Source organism: Chrysemys picta, chromosome 18 (assembly GCF_011386835.1).
Source record: "Chrysemys picta bellii isolate R12L10 chromosome 18, ASM1138683v2, whole genome shotgun sequence".
Taxonomy (NCBI): Eukaryota; Metazoa; Chordata; order Testudines; family Emydidae; genus Chrysemys; species Chrysemys picta.
In genome coordinates, this window is record NC_088808.1 from 15,072,610 (window position 1) to 15,096,254 (window position 23,645).

The following is a 23,645-nucleotide window of genomic DNA, read 5'->3' on the forward strand; positions in this document are numbered from 1 at the left end:
TCCCTGGTACCATTCATGGTAGTGCTCAGGGACTGGGTCCAGTGGCTGGTCCCAGCCGATGGAGCAAGGACCCAGAGCTGGCATGTCTCCCCAGCTCAGTGTCGTTGCAGCAGGAATGCTTTCCTTGCTGGTTGCTGGGAGCGGCAATTAGTCTGTGCCTGGCTGGAGAAATCTGTGACCCCACAGACTCAGACGCCTCAGGATGATATCAGCCGTTGGCACAGCCCCTGAAAGGAACCAGAGCGAGTTCTTGGATTCATCCCTAGCGGCCCTTTCTCCGAACATCTGTCTGGACGGAACATCTGCTTTCAACCTGTGTTAAACTGAAGTGCACACGCCCCTGGAAATGTATGGGGCTTAAGTTGCACATTGGCTTGTGGTGGGGAGAGGGCTGCTTTTCGTGTCCTGCTCTCCCGTCCCCGTCCTTCAGCACATCTGGCTTTTTGTGCATTCTTGGCTGGTGTGGTCATGGTTACTTCTTAAAGTAGCGCAGCAAGGGAGTGATGTTAGCAAAGCAAAAAAAAAGCCAAGCATGTTTTTGGAATAAGGCAAGACCCGGAAAGGTTGAGTGATGTGATTTGAATGTGCTTAACTCCACCTCGGCTAAAGGGGGGATCGGTGCCAAGTGCCTGTTGAGATGTATTTGATTGAGGGTCGCTGGTGTACTCGAGACAGATCTACTGCACAGCTAATCCCTGCGAAATGTGTTTTATGGCTCTGAGCTGTGATTTCATTGATATACAATCATCCTCTGGCCAAATGGCAGTGAAAAGCCTCCTTCACACACGCCATGTGTCACTCCAGCTCCTGCTTGTTCAGTGCTTGGCTCTGTACAAAACGCAGAGGAGGAGGCGTTCTCTGAAGACAAAAGACACCGACTCCAAAGGCACTGGCTTACCTGCAAAGTACTTCAACCTTAGGGCCTGATCGGGAGGGGCTGAGCACCAGACCGGAGCTCCCCGTGACTCCCATGAGAGGTTGCGGGTGCTCAGCACACGACAGGATTGTTATTGCCCAAGCTAATGCATCCCCTGCTCACGTGAAGAACCTTTGCTTGTGCATGGATCTGGCCCTAAGCCTTGGTAGCCTCTGAAAGCAAACCCAGTGAATGCTTCAGAGGAGGGGGCTCCCCGTGCTAGCCAAAGTGCAAGGGTTGTGCTGTCCTGGTACCAGGATCTCACATGGAACATACAAGAGAGTCTGACCTGGGCATGGCCCTTGCTTTAAACCTTCAATAACTGATGCTCTTGTGCCATCCATGAGCCCTGCGCATCTGCTGCGCTGGAGATTGCCCGGGGTCTGGTTCTGCGAGTACAAGGTGGGCGGAGGCACTAAAACGACAGGATGGAAATATCTGGGCCTTAAAGTGAAAAACAGACAACTTTTGTTTTCCTCCCAGCAACAGCTTGGGGCCCAATTCAGGTCTGATCTAAGTGGGCTCAGCTCCATTGAAATCAGCGGAGTATAATCCTGGCTCCAGTGTGGAGCAGGGCCTTTCATTTAAGGGGGAAAAAATCGGATTGAGGCTGGCTAGCTGCAGGGAATCCTGGGGGATGGGGGGCCCCAGCAACAGCCTGGGGATCAAAGGAGAAGTCACAGAGTGATGTGCAGAGAGGAGAGAAGGCTGCAGAGTAACTGGCCACCCACAGTCTCCTCGATTTATCGGAGGTGCTTGTAGAAACCTCCATGAGCCCCTCGTGATCTTCAGTGTATTTATCCTCTCGGCCCTCCTGTGCTACTATCCCCATTGGGCAGAGGGGAAACTGAGGCCCAGAGCGGGGAAGTGCCTTGCCAGAGGTCACCCAGGGAATCTGGCAGAACAGGGATTTGAACCCTAGTGCCCTAACCACTGGACCATCCTTCCTTTCCTGACTCTGTCCAGTGGCTGTCTCCGATGAGCGGTATAGCTGTTCAGTCCCCTATGGTAAACTAGCGGTGGGTCCTGGACCAAACCCTTGCATTCCAAACCCTCCCCTGCACCCCGCAACTTCTCCAGTGTCTGACCTGGATCCCGATCCCACAGTCGCGGGCCAAACCAAAGTCCTGACTCCGAACGTCATTGGGCCCATTGCTACAGACACGCAGCTGATTCCTTTTATCAACGGACATTTATCATTGCGTTTGTGTTGGGGAATCTTCGCGTTGGCCGGTGCCTTCCTCCAGGGGTAAGAGCGATGTCTGTGCGCGTGGGAGGGGATGCTGAAGTGTGGGTTAGTGTCAGAGCGAGAGACTCTGCATATGAGAAAAAAATCCAATGATGGGGACTTCAATGAGGAAACTTCCTACCAAACTCTCCTCTCGCCAGCCTGTGGTCTTGGGAGCTGCCAGCTTGACTGGTTATTCAGGGGCTGGAATAGTCACGTACCACTCACCCTGAAATGTTTCCTTGGTGGTCAGGCATCTGGAGGACTGCCACCACCACACATATTTCATTCTGAGTCCTGCATGAGTGGGTGGGCGGACCTCCCATCTGTCTCTCCCACCTCTCCCCGGCTCAAAACACTGGGTAGTATCTTGAGTCTTGGAAAGTGATCTTCCCAGGAAGGAATTCCTTGGAGTTATATTGGTGATGACTTACAGCACTTGGCCTGACCGTGATAACGTACTGAAGTAGGAGGTAAATTGTTTTTCTTTTCACTGCTCCATAGCAAACACTAATAGTTTATTGTTTTTCACCTTCCATTGTTTTTTTTTTCCCATTAAGTTAATATTAATGTACTAAATTCATCCCCAACTGTATTTCCATTTACTTCGATGGAGCAATGTCCGGGATGAATTTGGTGCAGCCGCCTCCGGGGTGGAAAGTGGCAGCTGTTTAACAGTGCACAACAACGCTTTACATCATTTTTCTCATATGCAGAGTGCTTTGCAAAACTTGGAATTAAGTGCAGCAGATGTGTAGGGAGAGCAGCAGTTCGGGGCCCAGTAATAGCTTTTATCTGTGGCAAGATGTGGGTTTAGAGGCAATTTCTGTTAACGCGGGTTAACGTTGGAGGGCCAAATTCATCCTTCAGTGAAGTCAATGGAGCTGACTCGGGTCACACCAGGGAGCCAAGATTTTTTACCGGAAGAGCCTATCTAGAGAGAGATTGGAACTTGCTATCCAGCATGAGTTACTTTCCTAGGTTCAAACTGACCAAGCAAATCACGTTTAACCCTCAGAAGTAGGAACCTCTGTTAAAACTGTCTTCTGGATGAGGGCTCCTTAGACGTTGACTCGTTGGTCCGTGGTCCTGGGGTTAATAACAGGGAACGTGAAGCCCTGCCTTATAGTTTGTTAAAATTTCCCTTGATCTTTATCCCACACCTAAACAGCCACCATTGCTGCGAGGAAGGGACCTTGATTTAACATCTCCCAGCGGAGTTTTTCCCCTCTTCATTCTTGCCTGTCTAAGTTCCTTTGTCTGCTTCCAGTCCTGTCCCGTCCCCCGCCCTCCAGTGACCCTTTCCCCTTGGCTCTGCTTGCTGCCTGGGGACAGCCGCCTCTCCTCGCTCGCTGGGTTGATGGACGGGAGCACACAGCGGGGAGTCTGCGGACGTGGGCTGGGGTGATGTCACGTCTGCAGGATCCCCAACAAAATCAGGGTCGCAGCTGGAGGGGAGCATGTGGTCAGCTCCAGCTGCAGTAGCCAATCTCCGGGGGCAGCTCAGCCCCCCTCAGGAATGACCTCCCGGCCACGGGCAGCTCTTTGTGAACTGTCTCCTTCTTCTACCTCGGCTTGAGCTCTCCTCCTTCGTCTGGAGGAGCTGAGCAAAGGGCCTTCGAGCCATGCATGGCTCATCTCATCCCCGGAGAATGTTCCCCAGTCTTTGGACATTTGGTGCATTGTGTATCTGGACTGTGGTGTCTGTCTGTCTGTGGCAGGTTCCAGGACTCGGCCTACGCTCCTCTCTTGTGTCCGCTGCATAAGGATTCAGGGTAACTTCAGCTGAGTGATGGCGGCAGGCTCGGATCAGGATATCGCTGGGGTTAGAGTGTGACTCTGGGGCAGAAGGAGCTAGGGGTGAGGCAGAGGAGGATCTTGCAGGGATGCCGAAGGAAGAGCCACGTTTGGAGGGCCAGGTTAGGCTGAGGGTGGTGATTTGGGGTTGGCCCCAGGCCAGGGGGTATATATGGCCTTTGGAGGCAGGCTGTCTTCGGCGTGGGGAGGAACTGTACATAGAGGGCTCCTCTGCTTCTCCCGGACAACTGACGCATACAGGCTATTCCCTGTCATTATACAGGCATCTCCCGTTGATGTACAACATCTGGCTGCTAAGAGAGCTTTAAGGAGACCCAGGCAGAGAAAGGGCCATGTGCTGTTCTCTCCGCTCTTGAGGGTTTTCCTTTAGGGTATCACCCTGGTTGGTCTGTTCTCTTCTGATCTAGGTACAGCATCCTCCCTTCAGGCTCCCTCCGACTGGCTGAGCCCAGGGTGACTGACAACGGCCTTTATACCTGCACGGCAGTGAACCCAGCCGGGAACTCCTCGCTGAGCTACCGCCTGGAAGTCCAAGGTACCTGTTCCAGCAGAGCTCTGTCTGGCATGCCCCTGGGCGGATAAGCTGCCAGTGGAGCGCTGAGGTCATTAAGTGTGTATGCGGCGGTGGGGGGATTGCATTGGAACAGTGGGGTCACGTCCTACGTACCCCTGGCCTGCTGTGCTCTAGGGCCTGGAAATACCCAGCCAGGAGCAGGAGCCCTTTGCAGGGTGATGGTGTTCCACTACAGGCAGCGCTTGGATCTGTCGATTTCCTCTCCCAGCTTACAAGGGAGGTGGTGCGGTGCCCATCACCGTAGCATTTGGGCATTAAGGGGAATAGGCAGCAATGTTCTGGGATGAAAGAAGGGGACTCAGTTTATGCTGGGCCAGTGATTTGGGGCCTGGGGGAGCCTCCTAGGACGGCTTCTCTTGCTATCTATTTCACATCCCAGGAAGCATCACTGGCACCCAGTCACCAGGCTGCCCCGTTGCCCCTTCTTATGCCCCAGGCTGAATCCTCTGCATTAGTTTGATGTGTTTGCTGTTGGGTCTTTCCCATGTGGGTATTTTGGGCCCACAGCATTGCTCACACTGAATACAGGGGCCCCTCTACTCAAAGAATAACATCCCTGGTCCCTAGGACTCTTGGTTGGAACAAGGAGTGAAAAAGGCTGAGCTGGGAAATCAACGGTTTCCTGGGAAGGTTTGGGTGGCAACGCTTCAGGACCAGCTAGAGTGGGCCGGGCGTGGCTTGTTGAAAGCCGTTCAGAAGCTTGTGTCCAGATGTGAGGTGCACTGGCAGCAGCACGGGGCATGTCCCAGCCACACTGCCTGCCCCGGCTGTGTCACTTGAAATTGGTCATCAGGTCGCGTGTTCAGAGAGGTTCCAGGACGTGACCAACTAATTTCCCAGTGTAAACGGACCCCAGTATCCTAAGAGGGAAACCCATCCGGGGCCAGAGCCAACACCCATTGAGACCAGCAGCAGCCTTTCCTTGTGTTGTGCTTAGCACTGGATCACTGCCCAAATCACTACTGTGTGTCAGTACATCCTCGATCCAGCAGACGGGATGTAGACTCCCGACCAGACCAGCATGGTATTGAACTTTCTACCCGGCGGGGCTACGCGAGGCTCGGACGGGACCCTGTATACAGACAGCTGCTAACACAATTATCTTGCTGGCCCAGAAGCATTGCAGGCATTTAACCTAAAGGGATGACCGTGCTACTGAGTTAGAAATGCAGGAGACGCTAAAGTCATTAAGGAGCTGACATCTGCTGTTCCAGCAGTGTCCTGGCTGGATTTATGTGTTCATTTCAACATGGTCATCAGATTTCTTTCTCTTCCCTTGGCCTGATCAGAGTCCATAAACAGGGCTCCCCCCAACAGTGCCCATGGTTTGAACCTACCTCACCTACATGGGGCTGATGGATAGCTCTCCTGCTCTGCCAGACAAGATGGGAGTTGGCACCACATGCCCTGTGAAGGCGTGAAGCCCTCCTGTAGTTTGATGGAGGGTCCCCTTGTCCGCTTGCTCTGGGAGAGCAGTCCAAGATGCTTCCAGCAGAGGAGGTGTAGCTCTGACTTGGGTTTCTACGGACTGTTCATCCGTTTCAGTGAGGGGCTGGTTAGAGCTGGGTTTAATGCAGGCGAGGTGCCCTGTGTTACTGTCTGCTTTAAAAATAGCTCGAGGCTGAATGGTTTGTGAATGTGGGTAAACGCTCTGCATGTTCAGCCAAACAGCAGCACATCTCGACTAGGGACAGGTGATCCACACTGCTGCAGTGGCATGGACCGGGCCGAGCCGATGGCGTGGCTGTGTTTGTAAAGGAGAGGTGGTTCCGATGGGCAGATGCAACGCTAGATGTGGTCTGTGGCCGCTGGGCTGCAGGGATCTAGTGCAGGAGGATGTACTGCTCTGAGCGGGTTCTAGGAATAATTTCCCACCATCTCCAAGAGCTTTGTGAACATGGATGGATGGAGCCCTGCCATCCCATTGTGAAGTGGGTCCCTGGAAACCCCACATTTTACAAAGGGGGAAACTGAGGCATGCAACAGTTAACAGCTCTTGCCCAAAGTCCCACAGCGAGACTAGAACCCTGGTCGGCTGGTTCTCCCTCTCACTAGTAAACCATACTTTACCCCTGGAATAACTGTTTCGTTGGCTGGTGTCTCTCACAAAGTGGTGAGGCCGCCTGAGTCCATGTCCATGTCCATGTGCTGATCTCGTCCATTGCCTGTAAAGCCAGCCGTAACTGTTCACCTGGCCAGGGCCCCACTTTTCATGGAGTAACGTCCTTGGGGGCCATTAGACCCAACGATTAAGGCAGGGAAGCCCTGCCCTCTCTGTTTCAGCACAGTAGATGCCTTTGTCATGGTGAGAGAGCAAATCCACATTCTCTCTCCCCACTCCAGTACATGTCCCCAGTCTGGAATGGCTGTGTCTTCATGGCAAAAGGTTTGCTCAAAAGGGAGCTAATTTTGCCCAGAATGTCAACTCTGAAGCTCTATCAAGCAGTCCCGTATGGAACGAAAAATACACAGCTAGGGCTGCCACGAAGCGGGCACTGGGCTGTGACCCCTCTTCTCATGACAGAACAGTGTAGTAATGGTCAGAGGAGAGAACAAGGGCTCAGGACTCCTGGGTTCTATCCCTGGCTTTGCTACTGAATCCCCAAGAGACCTTGGGCATGTCACTTTACCTCTCCCTGCCTCAGTTTCACCCTCTGTACAATGGGGCTAATGACACTAATGTCCTGCCCCCGGAGTCTGAGATCTTTGGCTCAGAGGAGATTCCAAGCGCCATTTATGCCGCTGTCCTTCCTGTACGTTCTCTTTATTTCAGTACCTCCTCGAGTTCAGCCGGGCCCCAAGGTCCTGAAGGTGCTAGTGGGTCACACGCTGGACCTGCCGTGCGTGGCTCATGGCGATCCAGTCCCCAAGCTCAGATGGTCCAAGGACGGCAGCCCACTGAGGGTGGGCGACCAGGATTTCCTGGAGGGGCCCGATGGGACGATCAACGTCCTGGATGTGCGGGTCTCCGATTCGGGGCGGTACCGGTGTATTGCAGCCAGCAGCGCTGGAGAAGACACCATTGAGTTCGTGGTGGAGGTGCTGGGTGAGTGCTGAATCCCGGGGGCATGACGCGGCTCTTTCTCTTTCACGGGGCTCCCTGAGGTGATGGCTGCCGTCATGGCCAACGGTAAGGCATGAACGGGGGACCGCCACAGTTAAGGGAAGGAGTTGCTATGGCTGGGGCTGTAACAGACGCGTGTTCTCTGGATCGGGCACAGAGCAGGACCGACAGCCGCCCTGGCCAGGAAGTTACTCAGGAACAATCTGCAGCTTGGGGTTAAAGGTGCAGGGCCTGGCCAGGGAGGAGAGTGAAGTGAGATTAAGGTTAAATGGGGCCTAGGTCCTTCCAAATTCCAAGGTTCCCTTCCTCTCCGTTGCAACGTGGGTGGAAGGTCCGATGCTACCACATGCCACCAGCAGGTCTTTGTGCCGTACCATCTTCTGTGACAGAGTGAGCAGAGCGCCTGTCTCAGCCCAGCAGGGTGGGGGCGTCCTTGGAGCCCCCTCCAGAACCAGGTGTCCCAAGGATCCTGCCTTGATCCTGGTTCCCGTTCTAGCTCGTTCCAACGTGACTAACATCCATTAGTTCATACCTCTGCTCCTCTTTCCCCGAGATGAGTCTCCAAAGGGGACAAGACATCGGGGGCCAAACTCTCCCCTAGGGGATTAGGCTGGAGAGTCACAAACGGGACCAAATGAACCATCGGTGCAACTTCTGTTCCCTCCAGAGCCACCCTACCTGGATGACAGTGCAGATGTCCTGCTAGAACGAGTGCTCCATGAGAACGTCACCCTGCCCTGCCCCGCCAAAGGTAAAAGACCAACTCCTTGAGCTGGGAGGGTGTGGGGGGGTATCTAGCATCAGAGAGGCATCATTGACTAGTGGTTAGAGCGCTGGCCTGGGAATCAAGAGATCTGGGTTCTAATCCTGACTCTGCTACTGAGTTCCTGGGAAGCTTTGGGCAAATCACCTCCCCTCATTGTGCCTCAGTTTCCTTATGTGAAAAATATTTACCCACAGTACAATTCTCTACCCACAGCCCTTTCCCTGTGTTTCAGTTCCCTGCCTGGTGTGTGTGATGTTAACGGGGACCAGGAGGGACTTCCATTCTGAACTGGCGGTCACCAGGTCCATATTTGGGGTGTAGCCATGTTCTCCAAGGTGCAGCCCCTTAGTCATTCTCAGCAATCCCCACCGTCCTGGAAACCCAACCCTACCAGGGCGACAGGCCCAGGGCCCGCTCTCTGGGCATTGCAGACGGTCAGGTGACTCTTCTGAGCTCAAAGGTGGGGAGGTATCGTGATCCCCATTTACAGATGGATCTGGGCGAGTTGCCCACGTTCACCCAGCAGGTCAGTGGCAGAGCTGGGAATAGAGCCCAGGTCTCCGGAGTGCCACTCCTGTGCCCTTTACCCGCCAGCCTACGTGGCCTCTGACCTCAGCTGTTCCAAGGAGTCTGACTCCCTTAATCAGTGAATCAGCTCCTGGTTGCTCAGGGCCCTCCTGGGTGCTGGCTGTCCGTGGAAGATGCCCCTCCCCGCGCTTAGAGAGTCAGGGCCTGACTCAGTATGAGGGCACGCCAGGGGAGGGCGAGGTGCCTGAATGGCTTGCGTTGAAGTTCATGCGGGTTCTTCATGGCACAGCTTTGCCTGGTCCTCAACTCTATTCCCTGAGCTCAAAGATGGAGGCCGCAGGTCAATAGAGCCGGGTCAGTTCCACAGCCGGGAGTACCCAGGGAAACGTAAGCAGCAGGTTTATTCTCACTGCACCCGCATCCTGCCCTGCCTTCTCCGCAGCTAGCTCTTTCCAGATCTGCCCTGAGTCGGTTTTCTCCACCCGCTCCCTGGAAAGCATGAATAACCTGCAGCCATTCGGGGTCTCAGTGCGCCTGGGATCTCAGATGAGAACTCCTGCAGTAGCTACAGCGTCCTGGCATCTGGAGTGGGAGCGGAGGGGGCAGTGCCCTGATCTTCCGGGATGCGCAGTGTCTTGGATGCAGCTCAGTGGGTGTTTGTCACAGATGGGGCAGCCTCAGGGAACATATAGGAAGACGGGCAGAAATTGCCCTGGCTTTTCTTTCTTTTACTCCTTCCATCCTTGCTCCTTGTCTTCCATCTCTCCTTCTGGCTCAGGAGTGAGCTGGGAATCCAGACGTTCACGCCAGGCCTGGCGCTGCCCCTAACTCACCCACCGGGCAGCCTTAGCTGGAGATGGCCGAGAAGTCGCCAGTCAGAGCAGACAGGATTTATAGTAGCCAATCAGAGAGCAGGAAGGAGCAGACATTGCGGTACAACAGCCGCGCCCTGCCTGGTGTCCGTGGCACATGTGGGGGTGGGTGGTGGAGCGCTGGCAGGTCACATGGTACCGGCTCCTTTCCCTCGTCTCCAGTGGCTTCTATAGGAGTCTGGGCTCTTTCTTGCCCAGAACATCCTGTAGGAGCAGCTGGAAAGGAACCAGCCTTGGTGCCTGCTGGGTAGCTCTGCATTGGGGGGACGGTACCGTGCTGCATGGGAGGGGAGGTGCTACGAATCGCTCTTGCTAGGAAGATGTGGTCCATGCAGTGAGATTGTGCAACATCCCTTGTAAGTCGAGGGGCGGGGGGTGTCTCTTGTAACCAGGACAATTTGCCCCAGGCCCCTGGCCCCAGAGGGGCCCCCACGAGAATATAGTATTCTATAATATTGCAACTTTTTTTTATGGAAGGGGCCCCCGAAATTGCTTTGCCCCCAGGTCCCCTGAATCCTCTGGGCGGCCTTGCTTGTAACTGGGTGATAACGGTGCCTCTAGCCTCAATCAGCCCAGGGTACAGTCATCACCGCATGGCCAGGGACCGCCCTGGGGGCGGCATGTCAGTCAATGCACTCTGGGTGGGGTGGGCGTGAGGGGATGCAGGCCCTGGCTGACTTTTCCCCGGGGAGCTTGGTTCTGTTAATTTCCCCTTAGCCGAGCCTGGCACCGCAGAGGAGGGACGGAGCCGGGAAGTAACGCTGTACCTGGAGCGCCTCCGTGTGGCTATCAGCATGCTGCACACCGACATGGATTTGAGACCACCATTCCGACAGGGCTCTGGGAGCAACTTCTCCGTGTGCGACGCATTTAACATGTGGGGTGGGCCGGCCACCAAAGGCAGCGCTGAAAGAGGCCACCAGACAGGCACTCGGGAACTGGCCTTGAGCAGAGTACGGCAGGCAGGGTAGCCCCATCCAGGAGCTAGCTGCCGCCCGAGATAGGACTCTGACTAGACCCCTTGATCTGAGCATCGCCCTATGTTCTAGGGGTGTGCATTGAAATCTAAATTTTGCAGGCAGCACCTATTCCTCTAACAGGTGGTACCCACCCTGCAGCTTCTACTTCCCTGAATGTTGGGGTGTGGGGCTGCGACGGGGGCATCAAGGAGTGGGGGTGAAACGGGGCATCTGCGCGAGTCGCTCTTGCCTAGAGAGAGCTGCAGCTGTCTGGCTGATCCACAGGCATGCCGAAGCCGGCCATCCTCTGGCTAAAGAACTCTGCCGAGCTCCTGGGCAGCTTACCGGGCGCCTCGGTGCTGGACGAGGGCTCTTTGGTGATTGGCTCTGTGTTGCCCAGCGACAGCGGAGAGTACACGTGCCTGGCGACCAACGAGGCGGGCTCTGTGCAGAGGAGAACCAAGCTCGTGGTTTACGGTAAGTGGGGGCCGTGTGGATGGAGCAGATCCCAGTGCTGGGAGGTTGGGGAGGGGAGTTGTCCAGTGCTTGGGAGCAGCAGATTGGGCTGCATACCCAGTCCTGGTCTGCGCTCTCTGTTGCCAGCAAGGGCAATCTCCCCCGTGAGAGCTGTCACTGAACCTGGGAGCAGAGCCTGGACTCTGGTCGGCTGTCTGGAGCTGAACTGGTGGGGCCGTATGTGGGGAGGGATGCTGGGGGAAAGTCCTAATTTTTCTGATCTCCTGGCGTCCTAGGGAACATTGGGGTCAATTCCCTAGAGAAGGCCTCTTGCCTCCCACCCCTGTGCCATGTGGAGGGACAGGAGGAGAGGCAGAGGGGTGTCAAGGACAAATGAATTGGGAAGCTTCGGGCTTGATTTTAAAGCCTCAGCCGTGAGCCCACAATGCTGGGGCTAAAAGGGGCTTGTGGAGAGCTCCTCCTGCTCCTACAGGTGAGAAGGGAGGACGCGAGCAAGGCTCCAGAGCTGGGAGATACAGAAACAAACCAGTCTCCTAACTGGGAAGGTCTCACTGACTCCTACAGGTTCTCACCACATTGGACTGCTCAGCCACTGAGCTCCCCCACGACCTGCTTTCTGGGCATGCGCAGCTCAGCAGGATAGGATGTGGGTCAGCAAAGAGTCTCTCCCCAGTCCCATCAGTCTGTCCTGTCCAGTTGCCAAAATGTGGCAAGGAACTTTTAGCCAGCTCCCCAGGCACTTCGGATGCCCTCGTGTTCCAGCCAAGGTCACTTCGCCCTCTTTGCTAGCTGGCTGCAGGCAGCTTTCTCATAGGCACAGACCCGTCTTTCGCCACCTGGAGAGTCCGTTCCCGGACATACAAGGAACGTGTGGACAAGCCCTCGCCCACTGTGCTGGAGAGGCAGGTGGGCCCCTGGGCTGATGGACAGGTTGGTCTGTGCATGCCTAGTTTCTGTCGATACAGCCATTGAGTGGCCAGATATGTCCAGGTTTGCTTGGTGTGTGTTCATCTGAAAGGCGTGCGCTAGCCCTGTGAGTCAGCTCTGCGTTCCTCTGCTTGTTCCTCTCCCGACGTGGCTGTTCCTCTCCTTTCATAGCACCCCCTGAGCTGAGAGGTGACGGCCCCAGGAGGAACGTCTCCATCCTGGCCGGCCAGCCCCTGGCTCTGGATTGTGATGTTTCTGGCATCCCAGCCCCTACAGTCACCTGGTACAAGGATGGGCAGTTGGTAAGTTGCAGCAGAAGAGGGCTAGTGGACACCTTCGGCGTCAGAGGGTGCTGCTGTCCCTTGATTGGAGAATGGCAGCAGAAGTCAGGGACTCTGATCTGGAGCTGGGTAGCCGTGGGTACGGTGCTTCCCACCTTGTTCTAATTCTAGCTATTTCCCCACAGCTCACGGAGAGTGGCAGCCTCCGTTTCCTCAGTGGAGCCCAGTCCATCAGGGTCCACAAGGTGCGGAAGGAGGATGCGGGGTCCTACACCTGCAAAGCTGTGAACAGGGTTGGTGAGGTGCAAAGACAGTTCCATGTCCTTGTTCTAGGTGAGTCACGGGTCTTAGCCTCCTTCTGTCTAAGGCAAAAGTATTCCTGGTCATGCCAGCGAAATCTGTTTAGGGACTGATGGGAGAGACACTAATCCCAGTGTCCCAGCCCTTCCACCAGGGCTAACCAGCCAGCCTGCTGACAGTCCGTCAGGGGAAGGACTTAACTTCCTTGGCAGCCACTAATCCTTTACCTCCCCAAAGCCAACAGGGGTGCAGGGCTTAACTTCCTTGGCAGCCACTAATCCTCCACCTCCCCAAAGCCAACAGGGGTGCAGGGCTTAACTTCCTTGGCAGCCACTAATCCTCCACCTCCCCAAAGCCAACAGGGGTGCAGGGCTTAACTTCCTTGGCAGCCACTAATCCTTCACCTCCCCAAAGCCAACAGGGGTGCAGGGCTTAACTTCCTTGGCAGCCACTAATCCTTCACCTCCCCAAAGCCAACAGGGGTGCAGGGCTTAACTTCCTTGGCAGCCACTAATCCTCCACCTCCCCAAAGCCAACAGGGGTGCAGGCCACCGGTTGAATCCACGGGGTTGAATTCAGAGCTTGGAGTAAGCAAGTGCAACTCCATTGACTTCCTGAGAGTTGCACCCTCTTACACCAGGGCTGAGTTTGGCCAGGTGTGTAATGTTCATAAGAACATAAGAATGGCCAGACTGGATCAGACCAAAGGTCCATCTAGCCCAGTGTCCTGTCTTCCGACAGTGGCCAATGCCAGGTGCCCCGGGAGAATGAACAGAACAGGTAATCATCAAATGATCCATCCCCTGTCGCTCATTCCCAGCTTCTGGCAAACAGAGCCTAGGGACACCAACCCTGCCCATCCCGGCTAATAGCCATGGATGGACCTATCCTCCATTAATTTATCTAGTTCTTTTTTGAACCCTGTTATAGTCTTGGCCTTCACAACATCCTCTGGCAAGGAGTTCCACAGGTTGACTGTGCGTTGTGTGAAGAAGTACTTCCTTTTGTTTGCTTTAAACCTGCTGCCTATTGATTTCATACGGTGGCCCCCAGTTCTTGTGTTATGAGAAGGAGTAAACGACACTTCCTGATTGACTTTCTCAGTGAGAGAGGGTGTTGAATGAATGAGGAGTTGAAGGGGAGAAGCTCTGCTGAGCCGCCCCCTCCTGAGAAGCCTGGGAGTGGCTGCACTGCAGTAAGGAAGTGCAGCAGTTTTCCACTGTCACCTGCCTTTATTTTGCTAACCCCGCCCCTGCCCCCGTAGGATGCCAGGGCCTGGTTGTTCTCCTTCCTCTCTCTGGACTGCATGTGGAAGGTGAATGGGAGGAGGACAGTGAAACCGACATGCATCTTGAATGCACCTTATAAATTGTAATAAAGCTGTTAATCCCCTTACAGAGCAACAATCAAACCATCCCTCCCTGCCCCCAGGTCATTCCCTCACCGCCCATATCCTCGGCCATTGTCATTTTGGCTCTCCCAGGATCTCCTCCTTCCTTTCCTCCCCTAGTCTCACCCGTGGTGTACGGCTTGGGGTCGCCCCACGAGGTGTCCGTGCTGGCGGGCTCTGAGGTGGAGCTGGCGTGTCGGACCACGGGCGTGCCGCCTCCCCAGGTGGAGTGGATGAAGGATGGACAGTAAGTGCACAGCGGCTGTTGCAAGTCACTGGCCGGGGCTCCCTGGTGCCCGGGGACGCGGCCAGCTCGGGTCGGCTGGAGGCTGCAGAAGGCTTGGGTTTAACGGGGAGTAAGCCGGGGCAGGCCCTAGGGACCCCACAATACATGCAGGTAGAGAATGGGCTCCAGGAGCAGAGAAAGTGCTTTCGGAAACCCAGTGCCCTTTCCAGCCACTTCCTCAGAATGTCCATCGCTGAGACCCTCCTTGGCAGTCTCAGCACGGAGGCCAAGGACAGAGCTCTCACCTCTCCTCCCCGAGGAGGGTTCCTCCAGCTCACAGGCCCGTCACGATGGGATCCGTGCAAGCTGCGTGCCGTCCTGCAGGCCAGGCTGGCTCTCCCGCCAGGGAATAGCTCTGCCGTGGCGTCGCTGCAGCACACGGTGATGGTGCAGCTTCAAGGTGCGAGGGCTCTGCCCTGGGAGCTGCCGTGCTCTGGAGTTAATCTCATCCCCAGAGCCTTGTGATCAGACACCCCCTGGGAACTTGTGAGGGGTACGTCAGGGTGGAGTCGGACGTGGGGGAGTTTTTGCAACGGCTGCCCCATTTCTGTGGGCAAACAGAGGGTCTGGGTCTCCAGGGCAGTCTATCCAGCGCCTTTCACCGGCACCGCATTTACTAAACAAGGATAAAACCTCCCAGGATTCCCGTTGCCCTAAATGCAGCAGGCTCTGCCCTCTGGCTGTGGTCTTATGCCTTGTTCTGAGTCTTCTGTATCCTCAGGCCTCTTGCCCCGATGGACTCCCAGATCCAGCTCTTGGAGCAGAGACAGGTGTTGAGGATCCAGGCCAGCCAGCTGAGGGACCAAGGGAAGTACCAGTGCCTGGCCTTCAACCAGGCTGGCCAGCAAGCCAAGACTTTCCAACTGCACGTTTACAGTAAGTTCCCAAAGTGGAATTTCCTCTTGGAAATTTCCTCTGTGACCTGCTCTTAGAACCGCAAACGGAAGTAGTGTGAGGGTGACAATAGGTACGTCTACACTGCAGCTTGGAGTGAGCCTCCCAGACCGGAGAGATGGGCTCGAGCCAGTGCGCTAAAAGTAGCAGTGTGGACATGGCGGCTCAGGTGGCAGCTGGGGCTCTCAAGCCCTCCCGACCCCCAGGGTCTGAGCTGAGGTGGTTTTGGTGCGCTAGCTTAGGAGTGGGCCAACTTTTTGGCCTGAGGGCCGCATCTGGGTACGGAGATTGTATGGCGGGCCATAAATGCCTGGGGATGTTGGGGGACTCTATGGGGTGTAGCATGGGGGGCTCTATAAAGGATGTTACCAAGGACTTATGGGGTGTAGCGCAGTGGGAGAGGAGCTCCACAGGGGTGGTACCGGGGACTCCCAGGGGCCCTACCGGCAGTGACACCAAGGTGGCCGTACCAGGGAGCTTGAGGACCGGATAAAAACGTCTAATGGGCCGGAAGTTTGCCCACCCCTGCACTAGCTCGAGTCCCGCTTGCCCAGTCTGTCTACCCGGGCTGGGAGGCTTGCCCCAAACTGCAGTGTAGATGCACCCAGAGAGAGATTATATCCCCCAATCTCTTCCTCCATGGCCCTTGAGGCCAAGTCTACTTAAAGTAATTGACGATCCAGTTATGCGTTGCCCCTTCGGGCTGTCTAATGGTGGTGGCAGTGGGCCATGCGCCTGTTGTCTGCAGATGCTCATTGCTCTCCATCTGTGTGCTGATCTGTACGTTCGGGGTGCGCGAGAAGCCTCTGTGGTGTTTCCCAGTGGGTGACAGCTGCACCATGCCAATGCACAGTCCTTAACATAAGTCTCCTTTACTCCCGTTTCCTCACCACCAACCCTCAATCCCTGAGCCTCCATCCTTCCCTAACTGCTTCCGGGGCCAGAAAGGAGCCCTCTCCTGCCATGTGTGTTACGGGGGCTCACCTGCTCTAGCGTCAGGCATTACCACGGAGTACATAGGGGTTTGAGTACCCAGGCCACTGTTGGAGGCAGAATGCAGTGGCCCATTGGTCCAACCGAGCTGTGTGTGAGCTTCCTTGACATGCTGCCCTACCCCCTTCCAGCTGGTAAGAGTCCTTCTTTCATCAGACCGGCGTTACCTCTCTAGGAGTTGCTTGGCATAGACTACCCTGAAAGGACCAGGTGTGAACGTGCCACGGTTTCCGTGTAACAGCGCCTTCCCTGCCCTTGTGGACCGCTCTGCCCCAGGAGCTGCGGAACCTCCTCTGCCCAGCCCCTGCAGTGCAGCCGCCTGGTGGGGTATTAATTCCCCCCCCCCCGTTTCACTCTCCACATTCATTTGCATTTGCAGCTCCACCCACTATCCTGGGGTCCAGCGAAAGGCTGCAAGTCGTGGGCCTGTTCAACCGCCCCGTCGGGCTGCAGTGTGAGGCTCGGGGCTCGCCGGCTCCCAGCATCACCTGGTTCAAAGACAAGCGGCCCATCGTCTCCAGCGCCCGGGCAGCCTACGCCGAGGGCGGGAGGAGCCTTCAGCTGAGCCGGGCCCAGCTGTCTGACGCAGGGCTCTACACCTGCCGGGCCACCAACGTTGCAGGGGTGGCAGAGAAGGCTGTGAGGCTGGAGGTGTATGGTAAGGCGTCCCGAGCCGCACGGCCACCTGTCTGACGTGCTCGGAGAGGTGTGAGGGGGAGGGTGACGTGACGCTCATTCTCCCCAGCAGCGTGGGCTGTACGGCAAGTGCGCCCGGCTGGCCAGTAGGCAGCACTGGCTGGAAGGGCCAGGGTTCTGTCAGTCGGAGGCCGATGGTTCCTGGGGCTCGCTGCCATGGCCAAGGGGAGCGGCAGGTGCCTCTCCCGTCGTGCTCACCGGCTCCACCTACAGCTCACCCCGAGTCCTGCAGTGATACGTGTGCTGCTGTCTCCCTGGGCCTCTCCCCTCATCGATCTCTCAGACCCCCTCGGGCAGGGCTTGAGCTGAGCTGTCTGGTGCGTGGTCTCAGGCCCATCCGGTGCCTCTGCTTTGCCAGCGCAGAGTCCCACCCTTCCTGGATCATCCCCACCGGCCCAGACATTACCAGCATGTCCCTATTCCACGTACCCGGTGCTAATGTCTTCCCTGCCCCTGCAGTGCCACCCGATATTGAAGGTGACAGCCAAGGAGGCCGGACGGTGGAAGCAGTGGTGGGCCAGCTGTTGGCCTTGGAGTGCTCAGCCAGCGGCCAGCCCCCGCCTGCCTTCTCCTGGCTCAAAGACGGCCTCCCGCTGGCCGAAAGCAATGGGACGCAGATCCTAGGAGGTGGCACGATGCTGAGGATTGAGAGTGTCTCGGAAGGCTCAGGGGGGACCTACACCTGCTTAGCCAGCAGCCCGGCAGGGGAGAGAGCAATCCAGTATTTGGTGGTTGTTCAGGGTAAGCCGCTGGGCACTGGGAGGGATGTCAGTGATGCTGCATTGGCTACAGGGCTAGGGAAGCTGCACTGCGTTCTTAGGGGGCGGTGACCTGCTATACCGTGATAGGGCCAAGGCCAGGGGCAACGTGCACTGCCTGGTAGCCACCCTGGGCAGGGCACGGGGAAGGGCTGCACAGAAGAGCTTTTAATGGGTTTGCCATTTTGGGTTTGAATTTTGTCATGTGTTTCACTGCGGCTGGTCCCAGATCCCAGGGGATGCTGACTGTGCCCTCCAGGCCCCCCGGCCACTCCCAGATCCCCGGAGATGCTGACTGTGCCCTCCAGGCCCCCCGGCTACTCCCAGATCCCCGGAGATGCTGACTGTGCCCTCCGGGCCCCCGAGTTGCTCCCGGATCCCTGGGGATACATGTTCCCCTATGTCAGGGTCCCAGTCTGGGCTGAGGGTGAGCAGGTCTCCTGTTACTTTCTGCTGACTTTTCTTTTGTGCTTTCTTATTCCAATCAGCTCCGCCTCAGCTGATGATTGGCGAGGGGGAAGGTCATGTGATAGCAATTGTGAATGACTCCCTGAGGCTTCCCTGCCATGCCAGAGGCTTCCCTGCCCCCAGGGTCCAGTGAGTACAGAGATGGAGGGCGCAAGGAAACCCCTTCCTGGGGCCTGGCACGGGTCTTCCTGCGGCTTCTTCACTCTTTGAGCGCTGGGCTGTAGAGCAGACTGAGTGGCCCCAGGGCTCTCAAAGGAATGCAGGATGCGCGGCATTCGCTCGCCATATTTGGGAGTGTCCCTTTGTGGTTAATAGCATTGGGGAGCTGGTGGGAATGCCCTACGGGGGAGGGAGGAGCAAAAGCTCTGAGCCGTTACCCCTGGAATTTTCCTTCTATTCAGTGGCTCCCCTCCCCATCCACTGCCCCACTCCTCTCTAGTTTGGGGTATAAACTTGCTCCTGCTCGCACCACGACCCCATGGCAGTTCTACCGTCGCGCCATCCACCTGGGTGGCAGGAATTGTGCTGAATACACCAGTCATCTGCCAGCTGGGGAAACTGAATAACGAGGGGTGTTGTGCTGATTCACCCTCCTCTCCCCCAGTAATTCCCTCTTTCCTGGGCACAGCAGCCGGCATTTTGCCCTGCAAGGCTCTACGCTGAAATATCCTAGGGGATGTGAGGCTGCTTCACCTGTAGCAAACTCCGCCAGCTGCTCCATGATCCCACCCCCCGATGCCACTTCAGCTCCCTGTTCCTCTGTTGATTGCCTTGCCTGGTGGGCGTCAGGCCCCCTTCTAGGTGGCGGGTGGGGGAGCCGCTGTTCTTCATCTGGTAAGAACTCACCTGTCATTCGGTCTGCCCCAGGTGGCTGAAGAACGGCCAGCCAATCGAAGAGCTGGACGGGGTGGTGATGCCGGAGGACGGAAGAATGCTTTGGATTCCCCGTGTGAGGCCCCATGATGGAGGGCTCTATGCCTGTGAAGCCGGCAGCGAGGCGGGCGGAGCCAGAGCAGAGGTGCGGGTGTCAGTGCAAGGTGAGCAGGACGGTCTTTAATAGCGACTGTCCCAACTCGCCTGTCGGAGAAGCACGTCCCAGGCTTGGTGCTGGGAAAGAGATGGGAGCATCTTGCTGGGAAGCAAGGTCTCAGCCAGCCTCCTTGGAGTGCTGCATCTCCAGGGTCACCAGTTCAGCAATGACCTTGGCTCCTGCCCTAGCTCCTGAAGGAGGTGGCACTGGTCGGCTCTAGACAAATTGTGCCCGTGGGCAGGTCACTGAGTGCACCAGCGTCTCCTGCTGGAGGACTGGGGTGGCGTTATCACCTGCCCCCCAGGAGGCCATGGATCAGTACTGCTTCAGTCACCGCCCCCAGGAGGTGGAGGGTGGCAGGGACAATCACCAGGATAAAGGCAGGGGGATCTGGTGGGTCCCATCGGGTCTGTCCTCACATATGAAGGAGACTGCAGGCAAAGGTTCAAATGGCTGAAGGAGGGCTATGACAGACCCACTAACACAGGGGTGGGCAAACTATGGCCCGTGGGCCGCATCCGGCTCGTTGGACCTTTAAATCTGGCCCTCGAGCTCCCGCCGGGGAGCAGGGTTGGGAGCTTTCCCTGCTCCGGTGCTCCGAGCGGGGTCGGGGACTTGCCTTGCTCTGCTCCACGTGTGCAGCAGTTCCACGCGGCTCCTGGAAGCAGGAGCAGCAAGGGGGCACACGCTGCCTCCACCCCAAGCGCCAGCTCTGCAGCTCCCATTGGCCGGGAACAGCAGCCAATGGGAGCTGTGGGGGTGGTGCCTGCAGACGGGGCAGCGCGCAGCGCAGTGTGGCCCCGCCTCCGGAGGGGGGATGGACCACAGTTTCCAGGAGCCGCTTCAGGTAAGCGCTGCCAGATCTTGCACCCCTGAGCGCCCCCCCCCCATGCCCCAACCCCCTGCCCCAGCCCTGATTGCCCTCCAAACCCTTTGATCTCAGCCCGGAGCACCCTCCTGCACCCCAAAGCCCTCAACCTCAGCCCCACCCCGGAGTCTGCACCCCCAGCCGGAGCCTCACCACCCCCCCCCCATGCGCCCCAATCCCCTGCCCCAGCAGAGAGCCCCTTCCTGCCCTCCAAACCCCTCCATCCCAGCCCGGAGCACCCTCCTGCACCTCAAACCCCTCATCCCCAGCCCCACCCCCACCCCAGAGTCTGCACCCCCAGCTGGAGCCCTCATCTTCCCCTGTGCACCCCAATCCCCTGACCCAGCTGGCCCTCCATACAATTTCCATGCCAAGATGTGGCCTTCAGGCCAAAAAGTTTGCCCACCCTTGCACTAACACCACATCTCTGCACACACACCTCCCCCTGGGTGTGATTGGTATGTGCCCACGCGGCGCCACATCCCCCTCTCCCCCTTCTCTTGCCAGAGCGCCCGTCGGTCCGTATTGTGGGCGGAGAGGAGCTCAGCGTTGCCTTTCGTCACTCGGTGGCTGTTCAGTGCCTGGCCACCGGCATCCCCGTGCCCAGCCTCAGCTGGTGGAAGGATGGAATTGTTCTGCAGGGAACAGGCAGCCTTCTGCGGGTAGGGTGGGTGCAGCTGCGGCCGGGGGGGGCAGGGGGGCGGATGTGAGCGAGAGTCCAAAATAGGCATGTTGTGGTGTGTGTGTGTGTGTGAGCGGAAGGGCTGTTGCTGTGATGGTGTGCTGGGCGAAGCTGGTGCGCTGCTGTTCACTCTTGTTGGGGTGTGGGTGTGCTGCTCATTACACTAGTGCGACATTTTAACAAGCCCTGAGGGTATTTCCTGGGTTAAGCGAACAGGAGCTGTTTCTAATGGGGGCTGTACCAATTGCTTTGCATACTCTGTAGTGTCCTGTTACCTCTGGGGATCTGGCACCAAACTGGGCTTAGGACAGCTGTGCTCTCAGCCTAGTGCGTGTTGGGCAGATGCCAGGTCTGTCTCCGAGAGATGGACTAGCAGGGGGGTGAAGTCGGGCTGGAGGTGCAATAGCAGAGCTGTGGGGGAGCTCAGGGCTGGCACAGCAGGGAGCGCTGGGTTCGATTGGAGGTGCCCTGGCCATGCTGTCAGGGCTGCGGGGGAAGGAAAGACGGCTGAACAGCTGTGGCCCGGAATTGCTGCCCTCTGGGCTGTTCTGTTTGCAGGGTGTGACCGCGCTCGCAGACAGTGTGTTTGTGTGGCATGAATCCCTCCTGTCCTCCCCGTAGATCGAGAAGGTGGACGTGGTGGACGAAGGCGTTTACTCGTGTGTGGCCACGAACCCTGCAGGGAAAGGGAGGCGAGACGTGAGGCTGAAGGTGCTGGGTGAGGAGCCAAAGACAGGACGGGCTGCGCCCAGCGTTCCAGCCACTGGCTCCGTCCTGGTGGTGGCAGGCTGAGCTACAACTGCCTAAAGGGCCGCCCCCGGGCCTGAGGACAAACCAAACCGGATCAGTCTCTTCCCCTTCCCCATCCTCTCTCTTTCTTCAATGAAATCAACTCAGCCATCGCAATGTTTGCTGTTTATATACCCCCCTTCCCTCCTGCAACCTCTGTGTGTTACCAATAATCATTAACCCTGCTAGGGCCCTGGTGAGGGGGATGGGGTTACCTCTCTTTTCACAAAAGTCACAGTGATCTGTCCAATAAGTGGCAGAGTTGGTTGTAGAACCCAGGAGTCCTGGGACTACCAGCCCCTGGCTCTAACCACTAGATGGCATTCCCTCCTAGAGCTGGTTATGGAACCCAAGAGGCCTGACTCCCAGCCCCTTGGTCTGTCCAGGCACAGTGGTGTGCCTAAAATCTCACCCTCCCAACCTCCCACCTCCCCGTGCAGTGTCTGGCGACGCCCGCGTGGGGCTGCGCAGAGCCCCCGTCCTGACGTGATGTTTCTTTGCAGTGCCTCCGAACATTGAACCCGGAGAGGTGAACCAGACCGTCCCTGAGAACTTCCCAGCATCCTTTGAGTGCCTGGCCTCTGGAATGCCCACTCCGAGTAAGGCAACTCCGCTTAGGGTGACCAGATGTCCCGATTTTATAGGGACAGTCCTGATTTTTGGGTCTTTTTCTTATATAAGCTCCTATTACCCCCCACCTCCTGTACTGATCTTTCACATTTGCTGTCTGGTCACCCTAACTCCGCTCCTTCTGGCTCGTCTTCTTTCCAGCGTTCGTTCATTTGCCTGGCCTGCTTCCCCCCCCCCCATCTCAGCCCTCTCTGCTTGGCTCTAGACTGGTCGCATGGGACTCCTCCTCCCTGTTGTGGTTCTACTTCAGAGCCCACCGCAGTCACCATCCGCTAAAGGGGCTCCATTTTATTGTTTGTAGTAGGGTACTGCCCATACCCCAGCGCACCTGGGGTCCCTGCTGTGAAAATGGGCAAGACAGACAAAGGATTGGTGTGGGGAACTGAGGCACAGAGAGATCAAGGCTGGATTTTCAAAGGAGTCAAAGGGAGTTACAGTGATTTACAGTGGATTTGAGTGTTTCGCTCTCTCGGGCGCGCCTTTGACTATCGCAGCCTAGGTGATTTCCCCGAGGCCACACAGAGGGGTCTGTGCCAGAGCTGGGGACTGCCACGTCCCAGCGCAGTGCCTGACTTATGCGACCACCCTCCCTTCGGGGCTTGCCTGCCTCAAGGCTGATGGCGCTGCAGCCAGACTGCCAAGCCCCCCAGAATCAAATGCAAACCCCTCGCTTCAGACAGATGTGAGAAAAGACCAGGAGTCAGAGAATCCTGCAGATGGGCAGCCCAGATTGGCTTTCACAGCCCTGGTTATCACAGACGCCTTCCTACTAGAGAGGCAGCAGCTCTTCCAGCATGTGCCCACGTGCAACTTTTTGTTGCTGTTGTATTAGTAAAACAAATATAAAGAATATAATGGGGCATATAAAGCCAACGTAACAGAGGTGGCAAAGGGTTTAAACCCCAGACAAGGCAGGTCCATGGGGTGGTGAAGGTGGCAGGGCCACTAACTCAGCCCATGTCCTCCTGCTTCCCTTCTCAGACGTGTCCTGGTACAAGGGGCCCCGGCTTCTCTCGGCCAGTCCAGACCTTGTCCTGTCAGGTGATGGGAGGCGCCTGCAGATCGAGCAGGCTCAGGTCTCGGACGCGGGGAGCTATCGCTGCGTGGCATCCAGTGTGGCGGGCAGCAGCGAACTCCATTACAGCCTGCAGGTGACTGGTGAGTTATCCGGTGGGCAGGGAAGGCACCAGCGGCCTCTGTGGCTCTGGTCTTGGGGTCTCCCTGGTCCATGCCCACCGTCCCTCCCTGGCACGCAGTGGCACATTCCTTTACCCATGTAACAAAATCTCAGTGAACAGAACTGGGGTCAGAGCAGAAGCAGGAGGGTTTGTCTAGAGTGCTGGGCAATTCAGAGCTCGGCGGTTCTAGGCCATGTGATTAACCCCCCTCACCCCCCGTGTCCATCCCAGCAATGACCGTGTGACGTCCCAGAATGCCTTGCACTACCCAGT

The 23,645-nt window shown here is 56.9% G+C and overlaps 1 protein-coding gene across 5 annotated transcripts in view; it reads left to right on the top strand.

The window, feature by feature from the left end:
- The window catches only part of HMCN2 (hemicentin 2), a 115,789-nt gene that overhangs the window by 39,851 nt on the left and 52,293 nt on the right, over nt 1-23,645 (top strand). For all 5 annotated transcript variants that reach the window (XR_010593729.1, XM_024106075.3, XM_024106076.3 and 2 more), the window contains exons 23-38: nt 4,370-4,497; nt 7,310-7,582; nt 8,268-8,351; nt 11,011-11,202; nt 12,301-12,431; nt 12,596-12,743; nt 14,221-14,347; nt 15,108-15,262; nt 16,653-16,931; nt 17,429-17,710; nt 18,216-18,324; nt 19,063-19,232; nt 20,601-20,755; nt 21,397-21,493; nt 22,068-22,163; nt 23,176-23,352. Coding sequence is in view for 4 of the 5 variants with exons in the window: in XM_024106075.3 (XP_023961843.2) it covers nt 4,370-4,497; nt 7,310-7,582; nt 8,268-8,351; nt 11,011-11,202; nt 12,301-12,431; nt 12,596-12,743; nt 14,221-14,347; nt 15,108-15,262; nt 16,653-16,931; nt 17,429-17,710; nt 18,216-18,324; nt 19,063-19,232; nt 20,601-20,755; nt 21,397-21,493; nt 22,068-22,163; nt 23,176-23,352 (2,603 nt within the window). In the remaining variant the exon portion in view is untranslated. The remainder of the gene's footprint in view (nt 1-4,369; nt 4,498-7,309; nt 7,583-8,267; nt 8,352-11,010; nt 11,203-12,300; nt 12,432-12,595; nt 12,744-14,220; nt 14,348-15,107; nt 15,263-16,652; nt 16,932-17,428; nt 17,711-18,215; nt 18,325-19,062; nt 19,233-20,600; nt 20,756-21,396; nt 21,494-22,067; nt 22,164-23,175; nt 23,353-23,645) is intronic.